The 13,645-nt window shown below is 44.9% G+C and overlaps 1 protein-coding gene across 1 annotated transcript in view; it reads right to left on the bottom strand.

Moving 5' to 3' along the window:
* Positions 1 to 13,645, bottom strand: part of LOC119964257 (sodium-dependent phosphate transport protein 2A-like) — a 56,333-nt gene that overhangs the window by 26,020 nt on the left and 16,668 nt on the right. The window contains exons 5-6 of the mRNA XM_038793536.1: positions 10,959 to 11,154; positions 1,055 to 1,150 (exon numbers count right to left, since the gene is read on the bottom strand). Coding sequence (XP_038649464.1) covers positions 1,055 to 1,150; positions 10,959 to 11,154 — 292 coding nt within the window. The remainder of the gene's footprint in view (positions 1 to 1,054; positions 1,151 to 10,958; positions 11,155 to 13,645) is intronic.

Here is a 13,645-nt window from a genome sequence, read left to right on the forward strand (position 1 = left end):
CCTTATATAATGGGAGAAGGAAGACATTAAGCCCATTGTCTGGGCTGCTGGTAAAATAATTATCCAACCTCATCCTATTTTACAGCCCCTGGTCCATCGTTTTATCCGTTATGGCTCTTCAACTACACATTCAAGCGTTTTATGTTGTTAAAACACAACATCAACGGCATATGTCTTTCATTTTCTTTCTCTTTCTCCTTCTCTTTTTATCTTTCACTCTTTCTTTCCTGATTCTCTCTCACATTCTTTCTTTTTCCTGATTTCCACCTTTCAGCTTTCTGCTCAAAGTACTTGGCTAACACTGAACTGCTCTCTCCCAAGGCATTTTTTACCCAATAAATATCTGTGATGCATATGTGGGCAAATCCAGTCACTGATGAGATTCGATCAATATCTGAAATATTTATTTTGTGCTAAAACAAGAACTGGATTAATAAGTTAGAAGTTAACAGGAAAAGAAACTTCCCAGAGAATTGAGCTCACCTGTAACTTGCTAAGGTTTAATAAAAATATATGGGAGCAGCTACAACACTAAGATTTAAGTTCATGAACCTATCTTTGCCTATCTCTGCAATCACTAGACTACAGTGTCCCTAAACTCTCTGTTTCTCTGACTCTGGTCTTGTGCGTATCGATCTCTCATTTCACTCCACCTCGGCAGTTATGCCTTTAGCAATTCCACGCTGTGAAATTTTCGTTTTATTCATTGGTAACAGCTGCTGGCCTTGTCAGAAACGTTCAGACCCCATGATCCCACTGAATGGCAGAACAGGCTCGAGAGGCTCAATGGCCTACCCTTGCTCCTATTGTCTTAGGGAAACTGATGGTGAACCACCTTCTTGAAGTACAGCAGTTTGTGTGGAGAAGGTACTCCCACAGAACGTTGCAGGTGGAGTTCCAGGATTTTGGCCCAGCGATGGTTAAAGAATGGTGCGATATCATACCATATATCGCACAGTCAGTTTAGTCTGCCCACCCACCACCAGCCCTTCAAATTAAAACCTACAGCTGAAGCAATGTTTGATATTTTTCAAAGCTTGAGGTACTTTCTTACTTGTACAATCCGTTTGATACACCAAACCTTCACGAGGCTCCTGTTCCGGAAGCTGTCATCGCCAATCGCTATTGCAGTGATTACAGATTTATCAAGCTGAAAATGAAACGCAATTTCAAATAAAGCAGGAAAGCATATGCCTTTCCCAAATCTAACGTGGTACTTGTGCACTAATTTGGTGTTGCTCATGGTAGCAGAGCACAGATTTTAATGGTGGATGTCCTGTGATGTAGCATTCAGTGAGTTGAAGGGTGCAGTGATCACTTGTGGTGTTGTAGGCTATTGGGTAAGGGTTAATTTACCAGTGGAGCTCCCATGGTGCAGCTAGATTAATTTGGGTGCTAGAACAACAAGCAGGAATCACTGTCTAACAATTACACTCAGCAAATCCACCTTCACAAAATCTCACTCCAGTCTGCTAAAATGGCTGTTAGATTTCATTTAAAGTAAAAATATGAAAAGCTATGAAATCAGCAAACAACAAAGTACATATCTGGCAGAAGTATAAAATAGTTCTATACTTCAATTCAACATTCTTCCACTTTGTTTCTTCAATTAATACTTTTTTAAAGAAATGTTACCTGACTGCTAATTACTTTGGAAACAGAATTTACATATTGAACAGTGATTATTTTCCTTTAATATCCTGTCACAATGGAAGAAAAATTATTCTTAATTGTTTCTCTTTTGTTTGACTTGAAACAAACCCTTTGGTTTGATTTGGGATTTTGGTCATTTGACCATTGACATTTCAAAAGGAGCTGACAATAATATAAAAAGTGAACCAATTGTTGCTTCTCCTTCAGTTCTTTTCTCAAAGGCAGGTCTGACCCATGCCATACCAATGTCCATCATTGAAATTTTAACTGAAATTTATACAAAGTAATAAATTAATTAACTAATCAGAGATGGCTGGGCAGGTGATGTGCTGTAGCTGTATGATGTGGGAGCTGGCTGTTCCCCTTGTGAATGGCAATGACCACATCTGCAGCAAGTGTTGGTTGCTGGAAGATCTCCGGCTCAGAATTGATGATCTGGAATCTGAGCTTCAAACACTGCGGCACATCCGGGAGGGGGAGAGTTACCTGGACACTTTGTTTCAGGAGGCAGTCACACCTGGGAGATTAAGTAATTCACATTCAGTAACTGATCAGGGACATCAGAGTGTGACTGTAAGTGAGGCAGGCAGAGGGAACCTGAGTTCAGGAGTGCAGGAGCCTCAGCCCTTGACCTTGTCCAACAGGTATGAGACTCTTGCTCCCTGTATGGATGAGGAAAGGGGCTCTGGACAGGATGAGCCAACTGACCACGGTACCATGGTGCAGAAGGCCATTCAAGAGGGGGGAGTAAAAAGACAAGTAGTTGTTATAGGGGATTCTATAATTAGGGGGACAGATAGTATCCTATGCAAGCCGGATCGGGAGTCTCGCATGGTGTGTTGCCTGCCCGGTGCCAGGGTGCGGGACATCTCTGACCGGCTTGAAAGGATACTGGAGCGGGAGGGGGAGGATCCAGTTGTTGTGGTCCACGTTGGGACTAACAACATAGGTAAAGCTAGGGTGGAGGACCTGTTCGGGGACTATCAAGCACTAGGAAGAAAATTGAAGTACAGGTCCTCAAGGGTCATAATCTCTGGATTACTGCCCGAGCCACGTGCCAATTGGCATAGGGATAGGAAAATTAGGGAAGTAAACACGTGGCTAAGGGATTGGTGTGGGAAAGAGGGATTCCACTTCATGGGACATTGGCATCAGTTTTGGAACCGGGGGGATCTGTACCGTTGGGACGGTCTCCACCTGAACCGATCTGGAACCAGTGTTCTAGCGAAGAGGATAAATAGGGTGGTCAGTAGGACTTTAAACTTCTGAGTTGGGGGGAAGGGAAAGTGAAAGCGACAGGGAGCAGGGAGTTAAATGGCAAGATACGCAGGAGGATAACATGTAGGCAGGTGGATTTAAGCTTGAGGCAGACTAGGAATGCAACAAAAAGGAAGGATAACTTTGGACATCTTAGGACTTCCAATATCTGTACTGATAAGAAAGTTAACATTAAGGCACTTTACCTGAATGCTCGTAGCATTTGTAACAAAGTAGATGAACTAATGGCACAGATCATCGTGAATGATTATGATGTGGTAGGCATCACAGAGACATGGCTGCAGGGGGTTCAGGACTGGCAGTTAAACATCCAAGGATATACAACCTATCGAAAAGACAGGGAGGTGGGCCGAGGGGGTGGGGTTGCCTTGTTAGTTAAGAACAAAATTAAATCTATGGCACTAAACGACATAGGGTCGGATGATGTGGAGTCTGTGTGGGTAGAATTGAGGAACCACAAAGGCAAAAAAAACCATAATGGGAGTTATGTACAGACCGCCTAACAGTGGTCAGGACCAGGGGCGCAACATGTACCGGGAAATAGAAAAGGCATGTCAGAAAGGCAAGGTCACAGTGATCATGGGGGACTTCAATATGCAGGTGGATTGGGTAAATAATGTAGCCAGTGGATCCAAAGAAAAGGAATTCATGGAATGCTTACAAGATGGCTTTTTGGAACAGCTTGTCATGGAGCCCACAAGGGAGCAGGCTATTCTGGACCTAGTGCTATGTAATGAACCAGACTTTATTAAAGATCTTAAAGTAAGGGAACACTTAGGAAGCAGCGATCATAATATGGTTGAGTTCAGTCTGCAGTTTGAAAGAGAGAAGGCAAAATCGGATGTAATGGTGTTACAGTTAAATAAAGGTAATTACGAGGGCATGAGAGAGGAACTGGTGAAAATCAACTGGAAGCAGACCCTAGCAGGGAAGACAGTAGAGCAAAAATGGCAGGAGTTTGTATGCATAATTGAGGACACTGTACAGAGGTTCATCCCCAAGAAAAGAAAGATTATCCAGGGAGGGATTAGACAGCCATGGCTGACAAAGGAGGTCAGGAAATCTATCAAAGAAAAAGAGAGATCCTATAAAGTGGCCAAAAGCACCGGGAAATCAGAAGATTGGGAAGGCTACAAAAACAAACAGAGGTTAACAAAGAGACAAATAAGGAAGGAGAGGATCAAATATGAAGGCAGGCTAGCCAGTAATATAAGAAATGATAGTAAAAGTTTCTTTCAATACATAAGAAACAAACGTCAGGCCAAAGTAGACATTGGGCCAATTCAAACTGATTCTGGAAGGCTAGTGATGGGAGATGAGGAAATGGCTGGAGAACTTAATAAGTACTTTGCGTCTGTCTTCACAGTGGAAGACGTTAGTAATATCCCAAAAATTATAAAGGGTCAGGGGGCTGAGTTGAGTATGGTTGCCATTACAAAAGAGATGGTGCTAAAAAAGCTAAAAGGTCTTAAAATTGACAAATCTCCTGGCCCCGATGGGCTACATCCTAGAGTTCTGAGGGAGGTGGCTGAAGAAATAGCGGAAGCGTTGGTTGAGATCTTTCAAAAATCACTGGAGTCAGGGAAAGTCCCGGACGATTGGAAGATCGCTGTTGTAACCCCCTTGTTCAAGAAAGGATCAAGACAAAAGATGGAAAATTATAGGCCAATTAGCCTAACCTCGGTTGTTGGTAAAATTCTAGAATCGATCGTTAAGGATGAGATTTCTAATTTCTTGGAAGAGCAGGGTCGGATTAGAACAAGTCAACATGGATTTAGTAAGGGGAGGTCGTGCCTGACGAACCTGTTAGAATTCTTTGAGGAGGTGACAAGTAGGTTAGACCAGGGAAACCCAGTGGATGTGGTCTATCTGGATTTCCAAAAGGCCTTTGATAAGGTGCCACACAGGAGGCTGCTGAGTAAGGTGAGGGCCCATGGTGTTCGAGGTGAGCTACTGGCATGGGTTGAGGATTGGCTGTCTGACAGAAGGCAGAGAGTTGGGATAAAAGGTTCTTTTTCGGAATGGCAGCCGGTGACCAGCGGTGTCCCACAGGGTTCAGTGTTGGGGCCGCAGCTGTTCACCATATATATTAATGATCTGGATGAAGGGACTGGGGGCATTCTAGCGAAGTTTGCTGATGATACGAAGTTAGGTGGTCAGGCAGGTAGTGCTGAGGAAGTGGGGAGGCTGCAGAAGGATCTAGACAGTTTGGGAGAGTGGTGCAGGAAATGGCTGATGCATTTCAACGTGAGAAAATGTGAGGTCTTGCACTTTGGAAAAAAGAATCCAAGCATAGACTACTTTCTAAACGGTGAGAAAATTCATAATGCCAAAGTACAAAGGGATCTGGGAGTGCTAGTCGAGGATTCCCTAAAGGTAAACATGCAGGTTGAATCCGTGATTAAGAAAGCGAATGCTATGTTGTCATTTATCTCAAGAGGGTTGGAATATAAAGCAGCGATGTGCTACTGAGCCTTTATAAGGCTCTGGTTAGGCCCCATTTGGAGTACTGTGTCCAGTTTTGGGCCCCACATCTCAGGAAGGACATACTGGCACTGGAGCGTGTCCAGCGGAGATTCACACGGATGATCCCTGGAATGGCGGGTCTAGCATATGAGGAACGGCTGGCGTTCCTGGGATTGTATTCATTGGAGTTCAGAAGGTTAAGGGGAGATCTAATAGAAACTTACAAGATAATACATGGCTTAGAAAGGATGGACGCAAAGAAACTGTTTCCGTTAGGCGAGGAGTCGAGGACCCGTGGGCACAGCCTTAGAATTAGAGGGGGTAAATTCAAAACAGAAATGCGGAGACATTTCTTCAGCCAGAGAGTGGTGGGCCTGTGGAATTCATTGCCGCAGAGTCCAGTGGAGGCCGGGACGCTAAATGGCTTCAAGGCAGAGATAGATAAATTCTTGATGTCGCGAGGAATTAAGGGCTATGGGGAGAATGCTGGGAGGTGGAGTTGAAATGCCCATCAGCCATGATTGAATGGCGGAGTGGACTCGATGGGCCGAATGGCCTTACTTCCACTCCTATGTCTTATGGTCTTATGGTCTTATGGTCTTATGGGTACTGCCCATCGGGAGGCCAATCCTGAATCCACCCCAGACTGAGCAGCGATTGAAACCCAGGGTATTGGCATCAATCCGATCAACATAAACTGTCCATGCAACTAAGCCAACCAACCCCTCACACGGTCCAGTCTGCTGTGGAAAAATATGCTTTTATATGCATAATTTAGCACCAGAGCTATAAATAGCAAACGTTGAGGGCCCAGTTTTATTTCTATCAACGAAAAACTCAGGACCTGAGCTATATTTAATCTGGAAGGCTCCATCACATGCTTGACCAGGAACCTCTCCCATTCTTAACACCAGCATGTGTTATAAGGGTTTGCAGGGTAGTATTCAACCTATTTAGCCACATTACAAACACACCCACCTTAGCTATCAAGTCCTAGCTATCAAGGAAGAAAATTGAAATACAGGTCCTCAAGGGTCATAATCTCCGGATTACTGCCCGAGCCACGTGCCAATTGGCATAGGGACAAGAAAATTAGGGAAGTAAACACGTGGCTAAGGGATTGGTGTGGGAAAGAGGGATTCCACTTCATGGGACATTGGCATCAGTTTTGGAACCGGGGGGATCTGTGCCGTTGGGACGGTCTCCACCTGAACCGATCTGGAACCAGTGTTCTAGCAAAGAGGATAAATAGGGTGGTCAGTAGGACTTTAAACTTCTGAGTTGGGGGGAAGGGAAAGTGAAAGCGACAGGGAGCATGGAGTTAAATGGCAAGATACGCAGGAGGATAACATGTAGGCAGGTGGATTTAAGCTTGATGCAGACTAGGAATTCAACAAAAAGGAAGGATAACTTTGGACATCTTAGGACTTCCAATATCTGTAATGATAAGAAAGTTGGCATTAAGGTACTTTACCTGAATGCTCGTAGCATTTGTAACAGAGTAGACGAACTAATGGCACAGATCATCGTGAATGATTATGATGTGGTAGGCATCACAGAGACATGGCTGCAGGGGGTTCAGGACTGGCAGTTAAACATCCAAGGATATACAACCTATCGAAAAGACAGGGAGGTGGGCCGAGGGGGTGGGGTTGCCTTGTTAGTTAAGAACAAAATTAAATCTATGGCACTAAACGACATAGGGTCGGATGATGTGGAGTCTGTGTGGGTAGAATTGAGGAACCACAAAGGCAAAAAAACCATAATGGGAGTTATGTACAGACCTCCTAACAGTGGTCAGGACCAGGGGCGCAACATGTACCGGGAAATAGAAAAGGCATGTCAGAAAGGCAAGGTCACGGTGATCATGGGGGACTTCAATATGCAGGTGGATTGGGTAAATAACATAGCCAGTGGATCCAAAGAAAAGGAATTCATGGAATGCTTACAAGATGGCTTTTTGGAACAGCTTGTCATGGAGCCCACAAGGGAGCAGGCTATTCTGGACCTAGTGCTATGTAATGAACCAGACTTTATTAAAGATCTTAAAGTAAGGGAACACTTAGGAAGCAGCGATCATAATATGGTTGAGTTCAGGCTGCAGTTTGAAAGAGAGAAGGCAAAATCGGATGTAATGGTGTTACAGTTAAATAAAGGTAATTACGAGGGCATGAGAGAGGAACTGGCGAAAATCGACTGGAAGCAGACCCTAGTGGGGAAGACAGCAGAGCAAAAATGGCAGGAGTTTGTATGCATAATTGAGGACACTGTACAGAGGTTCATCCCCAAGAAAAGAAAGATTATCCGGGGAGGGATTAGACAGCCATGGCTGACAAAGGAGGTCAGGAAATGTATCAAAGAAAAAGAGAGATCCTATAAAGTGGCCAAAAGCACTGGGAAATCAGAAGATTGGGAAGGCTACAAAAACAAACAGAGGTTAACAAAGAGACAAATAAGGAAGGAGAGGATCAAATATGAAGGCAGGCTAGCCAGTAATATAAGAAATGATAGTAAAAGTTTCTTTCAATACATAAGAAACAAACGACAGGCCAAAGTAGACATTGGGCCAATTCAAACTGATTCCGGAAGGCTAGTGATGGGAGACGAGGAAATGGCTGGAGAACTTAATAAGTACTTTGCGTCTGTCTTCACAGTGGAAGACATGAGTAATATCCCAAAAATTATAGAGGGTCAGGGGGCTGAGTTGAGTATGGTTGCCATTACAAAAGAGATGGTGCTAAAAAAGCTAAAAGGTCTTAAAATTGACAAATCTCCTGGCCCCGATGGGCTACACCCTAGAGTTCTGAGAGAGGTGGCTGAAGAAATAGCGGAAGCGTTGGTTGAGATCTTTCAAAAATCACTGGAGTCAGGGAAAGTCCCGGATGATTGGAAGATCGCTGTTGTAACCCCCTTGTTCAAGAAAGGATCAAGACAAAAGATGGAAAATTATAGGCCAATTAGCCTAACCTCGGTTGTTGGTAAAATTCTAGAATCGATCGTTAAGGATGAGATTTCTAAATTCTTGGAAGAGCAGGGTCGGATTAGAACAATTCAACATGGATTTAGTAAGGGGAGGTCGTGCCTGACGAACCTGTTAGAATTCTTTGAGGAGGTGACAAGTAGGTTAGACCAGGGAAACCCAGTGGATGTGGTCTATCTGGATTTCCAAAAGGCCTTTGATAAGGTGCCACACAGGAGGCTGCTGAGTAAGGTGAGGGCCCATGGTGTTTGAGGTGAGCTACTGGCATGGGTTGAGGATTGGCTGTCTGACAGAAGGCAGAGAGTTGGGATAAAAGGTTCTTTTTCGGAATGGCAGCCGGTGACCAGCGGTGTCCCACAGGGTTCAGTGTTGGGGCCACAGCTGTTCACCATATATATTAATGATCTGGATGAAGGGACTGGGGGCATTCTAGCGAAGTTTGCCGATGATACGAAGTTAGGTGGTCAGGCAGGTAGTGCTGAGGAAGTGGGGAGGCTGCAGAAGGATCTAGACAGTTTGGGAGAGTGGTGCAGGAAATGGCTGATGCAATTCAACGTGAGAAAATGTGAGGTCTTGCACTTTGGAAAAAAGAATCCAAGCATAGACTACTTTCTAAACGGTGAGAAAATTCATAATGCCAAAGTACAAAGGGATCTGGGAGTGCTAGTCGAGGATTCCCTAAAGGTAAACATGCAGGTTGAATCTGTGATTAAGAAAGCGAATGCAATGTTGTCATTTATCTCAAGAGGGTTAGAATATAAAAGCAGCGATGTGCTACTGAGCCTTTATAAGGTTCTGGTTAGGCCCCATTTGGAGTACTGTGTCCAGTTTTGGGCCCCACATCTCAGGAAGGACATACTGACACTGGAGCGTGTCCAGCGGAGATTCACACGGATGATCCCTGGAATGGCGGGTCTAACATATGATGAACGGCTGAGGATCCTGGGATTGTATTCATTGGAGTTTAGAAGGTTAAGGGGAGATCTAATAGAAACTTACAAGATAATACATGGCTTAGAAAGGGTGGACGCAAAGAAACTGTTTCCGTTAGGCGAGGAGACGAGGACCCGTGGGCACAGCCTTAGAATTAGAGGGGGTAAATTCAGAACAGAAATGCGGAGACATTTCTTCAGCCAGAGAGTGGTGGGCCTGTGGAATTCATTGCCGCGGAGTGCAGTGGAGGCCTGGACGCTAAATGGCTTCAAGGCAGAGATAGATAAATTCTTGATGTCGCGAGGAATTAAGGGCTACGGGGAGAATGCTGGTAGGTAGAGTTGAAATGCCCATCAGCCATGATTGAATGGCGGAGTGGACTCGATGGGCCGAATGGCCTTACTTCCACTCCTATGTCTTATGGTCTTATGGTCCTCAAGTGGGACCTGACTGTATAGCTTCTGGCTCAGAGGCTGGGACTACAACTGCACCACAATTCCTCCTTCACAAAATTGCTTACGTTTAATTTATTCTTATCGAAATTAACAAATTTTTCAACATGCTATTGTTATATTCTTTTGGAATAAGGTTCAGGAATATCTCTTTATTGGTTCATTGGATGTGGGCGTTGCTGGCTGGACCAGCATTTATTGCCCATACCTGAGGGCATTTAAGAGTCAACCACATTGCTGTGGGTCTGGAATCACATATAGGCCAGGCTAGGTAAGGATTCTAGATTTTCTTCTCTAAAGGATATTTGTGAACCATCTGGGTTTTTAAATCAATAATCGACAATAGTTTCATGGTCATTATTAGACTTGTAATTCCATATATTTTAAAAATTTTATTCAAATTTCACCATCTGACCTGGTGGGATTGGACCAGGGATCAGGCTCGGGGGTGCCCTGCCTGTGTGAGGTGTGGTGCGGGGGGGGTCCCGAGGACCCCCTTATAAGTGAGTGAAGGGTCCTCGACACCCTCGCACCACACCTCACACAGGCGGGGGATGGGGGTGAGAGATTGGGGCACCATTTAAAAATAGCATCCCAATTTCCTCCTGAACTGAAGAGTTCTGTTGAGCGGAGCTCCTTAGTCCAGGAAATGGGACTAGGTACGGCCTCAGCGGGGCGTTCTCTGCTGAGACCCCGGGCCGCAACTGAGTCCCGTTCAATAGTGTGGTCTTTCTCGGAGTTGCGAATGCTGGGAAACACCTGGCTAAATGCTCTCGAGACACGACTCTGCTGCAATTCAGTTAGATCGAGCCCCATAGACCCAACTGGCAATATCAGTTGTTTATGCTCCACTTGAGCCTTTTGTATTGTGTCTGGAAAACCATAAATTTAAAATTAATGCAAATAAACTAAACAAACTATATTGTCATGCTCAATTTACATGGCATAAGTAATATGAAATGAAAAAATGAAAATCGCTTATTGTCACGAGTAGGCTTCAATGAAGTTACTGTGAAAAGCCCCTAGTCGCCACATTCCAGCGTCTGTCCGGGGAGGCTGGTACGGGAATCAAACCGTGCTGCTGGCCTACTTGGTCTGCTTTAAAAGCCAGCGATTTAGCTGAGTGAGCTAAACCAGCCCCTGGTACCAATAATACCCCTAATAGGTACCAATAATAAGATAATTGCTGTCCATACCTGTATGATGTGGTCGGTGAATGGATCTGTAATGATACCAAGGAGGTTTGGTGCATCCTTTCCTGTCTGGATTTTAAAGCTGCCCACGACAACCTCAGTGAGTCGATACAAGAATCCGCTGGCTACCTCAATTGGCAGCAGCACCAGCACTGAGAGCCAATTGAAGCAATCATGGACCGTGGCACCTGCAAAAGCCCTGGAATTAATTGAACAAAATGTGTGGCAATGACTTGAGTGACTTTTACTTTCAGAAGAATTCTTGAACTTTTGGATCACAGAATGAGCAGAAAATGAAGCCCAGATAGCTTACTATTGGCCCATGGCCTGAATTCCACATGGATCTGAAAGACCCCATGCCTTTGGCCTGTCCTGATCCCTGCCAGAGCTGTAACAATGAGTGAGACAACCTGCGTTAAGTTTGCTCGATGAGGGAGGAAATGAACCAAGGTTCCCATGACCTGAATGTTAACTAGTGATCCCTGCCGGAAATCAAATGTGCAGAAATTGTTGAGGATAGGATTAGGATTGGCTGGGGATGTGCCCCTCCCACTCCGAAACCCCCCCCCCCCCCCCCCCCCCACTGCCCTCCACCCACCCCCACCAACTTCACCAAAATGCCCACTGATACTCAAAACTTAACTTGAGCTTGAATGGACTGCAAATGGTGGGCTTGCGTGCCACTGTAGCTGTGGAAAAGGAACCTTGAAGGATGGCCAATTGAGAAATGCGTTGGAGAACAGCCAGAACTGTGCCAACCATCCATCAGGATGAGTCTGTGTTCTCAGGACAGATGGGGAGAGCACTGATGGTGGAAACAAAATATGTGGGTTTACCCGTTGAATACAGTGTTGCCAAATAGCCAAGGTTTATTATTTCCTAATTTTTACATTGCAACAAGTCCTTATACCACTTGACTATCTCTGCTACTCATGAACGGTAATCCGGGATGGATTTCCAGTCCATGTTCTTTTCATAGATACACACACGGATCACGTGATGTGAGCGTGGGAGCGGTTGCATTTTCACCAGCTCTGCTCTTCTTTATTTTATCCTGGTGCACATTTCATATTTGTCTTTTCTTGGGCTATATGTCTTGCACCAAGTCCCTGCGGGGTTCTGATTGGTATTTTGCAATGTGGAACCGAAATAAGTCCTGGAGAATCCTCACTTGATCGTGATGGTCGGTGTTGACCGAGATGGGGGTCCAGCTTGCGGTGGCGTTGTCCTTGTCGAACGGCCTTTCACCTTGGCCGTGCTGTGTACATCCGGATGATGGCTGCCATTGAGAATGCTCATGATGGAGATCTCAGCTCTGCAGTGTACATCTTTAGAGCTTACTTTGAATATTTGCGAGGTATCCTTGAGAGAATGGTTGAGACCACTTTCCCTGGTCAAGGCCCGCCGTCGAGATGCCGAGATCCTGCTGCACGGTAAGTCCTTTATCCTGATGGGTTCTGAGATTGAAAATTGGCTGCCATGCTTAATAGTCTTGATTTGGAGACTGGGTGTATCAATGTTTGATGGAGCACAACATATCTGTCTTCAAGGCCTGGGGTAGGTTGCGCCCCCTAGCCACTGGCCCTACTATATCCTACCCTCGATGCTCGACATCAGAGGTTGAAGGTGACTGTGCAGGTCGGGTCATCCCCTGTGATCGGGGTGTAGACTGTGTTTCGCTTGGATGTCAAAGCAGCAACATGATGGAAGTGAGGGTGTTTCATTCATTGATATCCTTGGGAAATTCTGAGGAGTGCTCGATGATGCTTATTGAGGTTGGTGTTTGTTGGCTCGCAAGGAATCTACCAAACTACTTGTGACTTGTCCAAATCAGGATCTTTATTAAATCACAGGTGGTAAGATAGCGATCTGTTACAGAGCAAGTTATCATGGAGTTTCTTTGTACTCCCCTGGAACAACCCCTATGCACAACTGACCTCATGTACATCTTATGCTGATCACTGGATTTGCCCGCACTTATATCTGAGTGCCTTGTCACATGACCACTGTCTTGAGACTGCATGGTGGATCTGTGCCGCCACCTGCTGGTTGGAGGTCATACCATCAGCCACCTACATTATTGCTTACAGACGTATCATCACAATTCTGTCTTGACTTTGGCCTTCTCGAGATGGTGTTCTTATCCTGCAATTTCTTCCATAACGCTGCTTGTTATTCCTTGTGATTGTTTATTGCTGATTATTTATTGTTGACTTTTCTCCTGCAAGGGTGTGCATGATGTCAGAATGAGGGCAAATGTCATCTGTTATCCTGTTCTAGCAGAAATCGTACTGAGTCCATTATGTGAAACGTGGTATGTGCACAGTTTTACCCCTTTTTGTCATCATGAGTGAAAGCCCTTGTGGCTATGACAAGGGAGTGTTTTTTTGACACATCCTTATCTTGTTTATATTGAAGATGAGTGGAGCTAGAATAGAGAGATGGGTGGTTGGTTGATGTGGAGTTGGGTGGTAGGGTGAGTTAGTCCTCACTGAGATTGAGGATAGCCCCAATTAGAGCTCATCATATTGGGTTTTTATTTAGCTTTTTATTATTTTGAATAAAGTATCAGTGCCGATTGTTGTTGATGGCCTGGGGAGGTTATGTATCCAGGGGAGGACTTGATTCTTCCTGACTTCCTGATGTTTTTAGGAAATGAGTGGTGGCACATGCTGAGGTGGGATTGGTTA

This window comes from Scyliorhinus canicula, chromosome 4, assembly GCF_902713615.1.
Source record: "Scyliorhinus canicula chromosome 4, sScyCan1.1, whole genome shotgun sequence".
Classification (NCBI taxonomy): domain Eukaryota; kingdom Metazoa; phylum Chordata; class Chondrichthyes; order Carcharhiniformes; family Scyliorhinidae; genus Scyliorhinus; species Scyliorhinus canicula.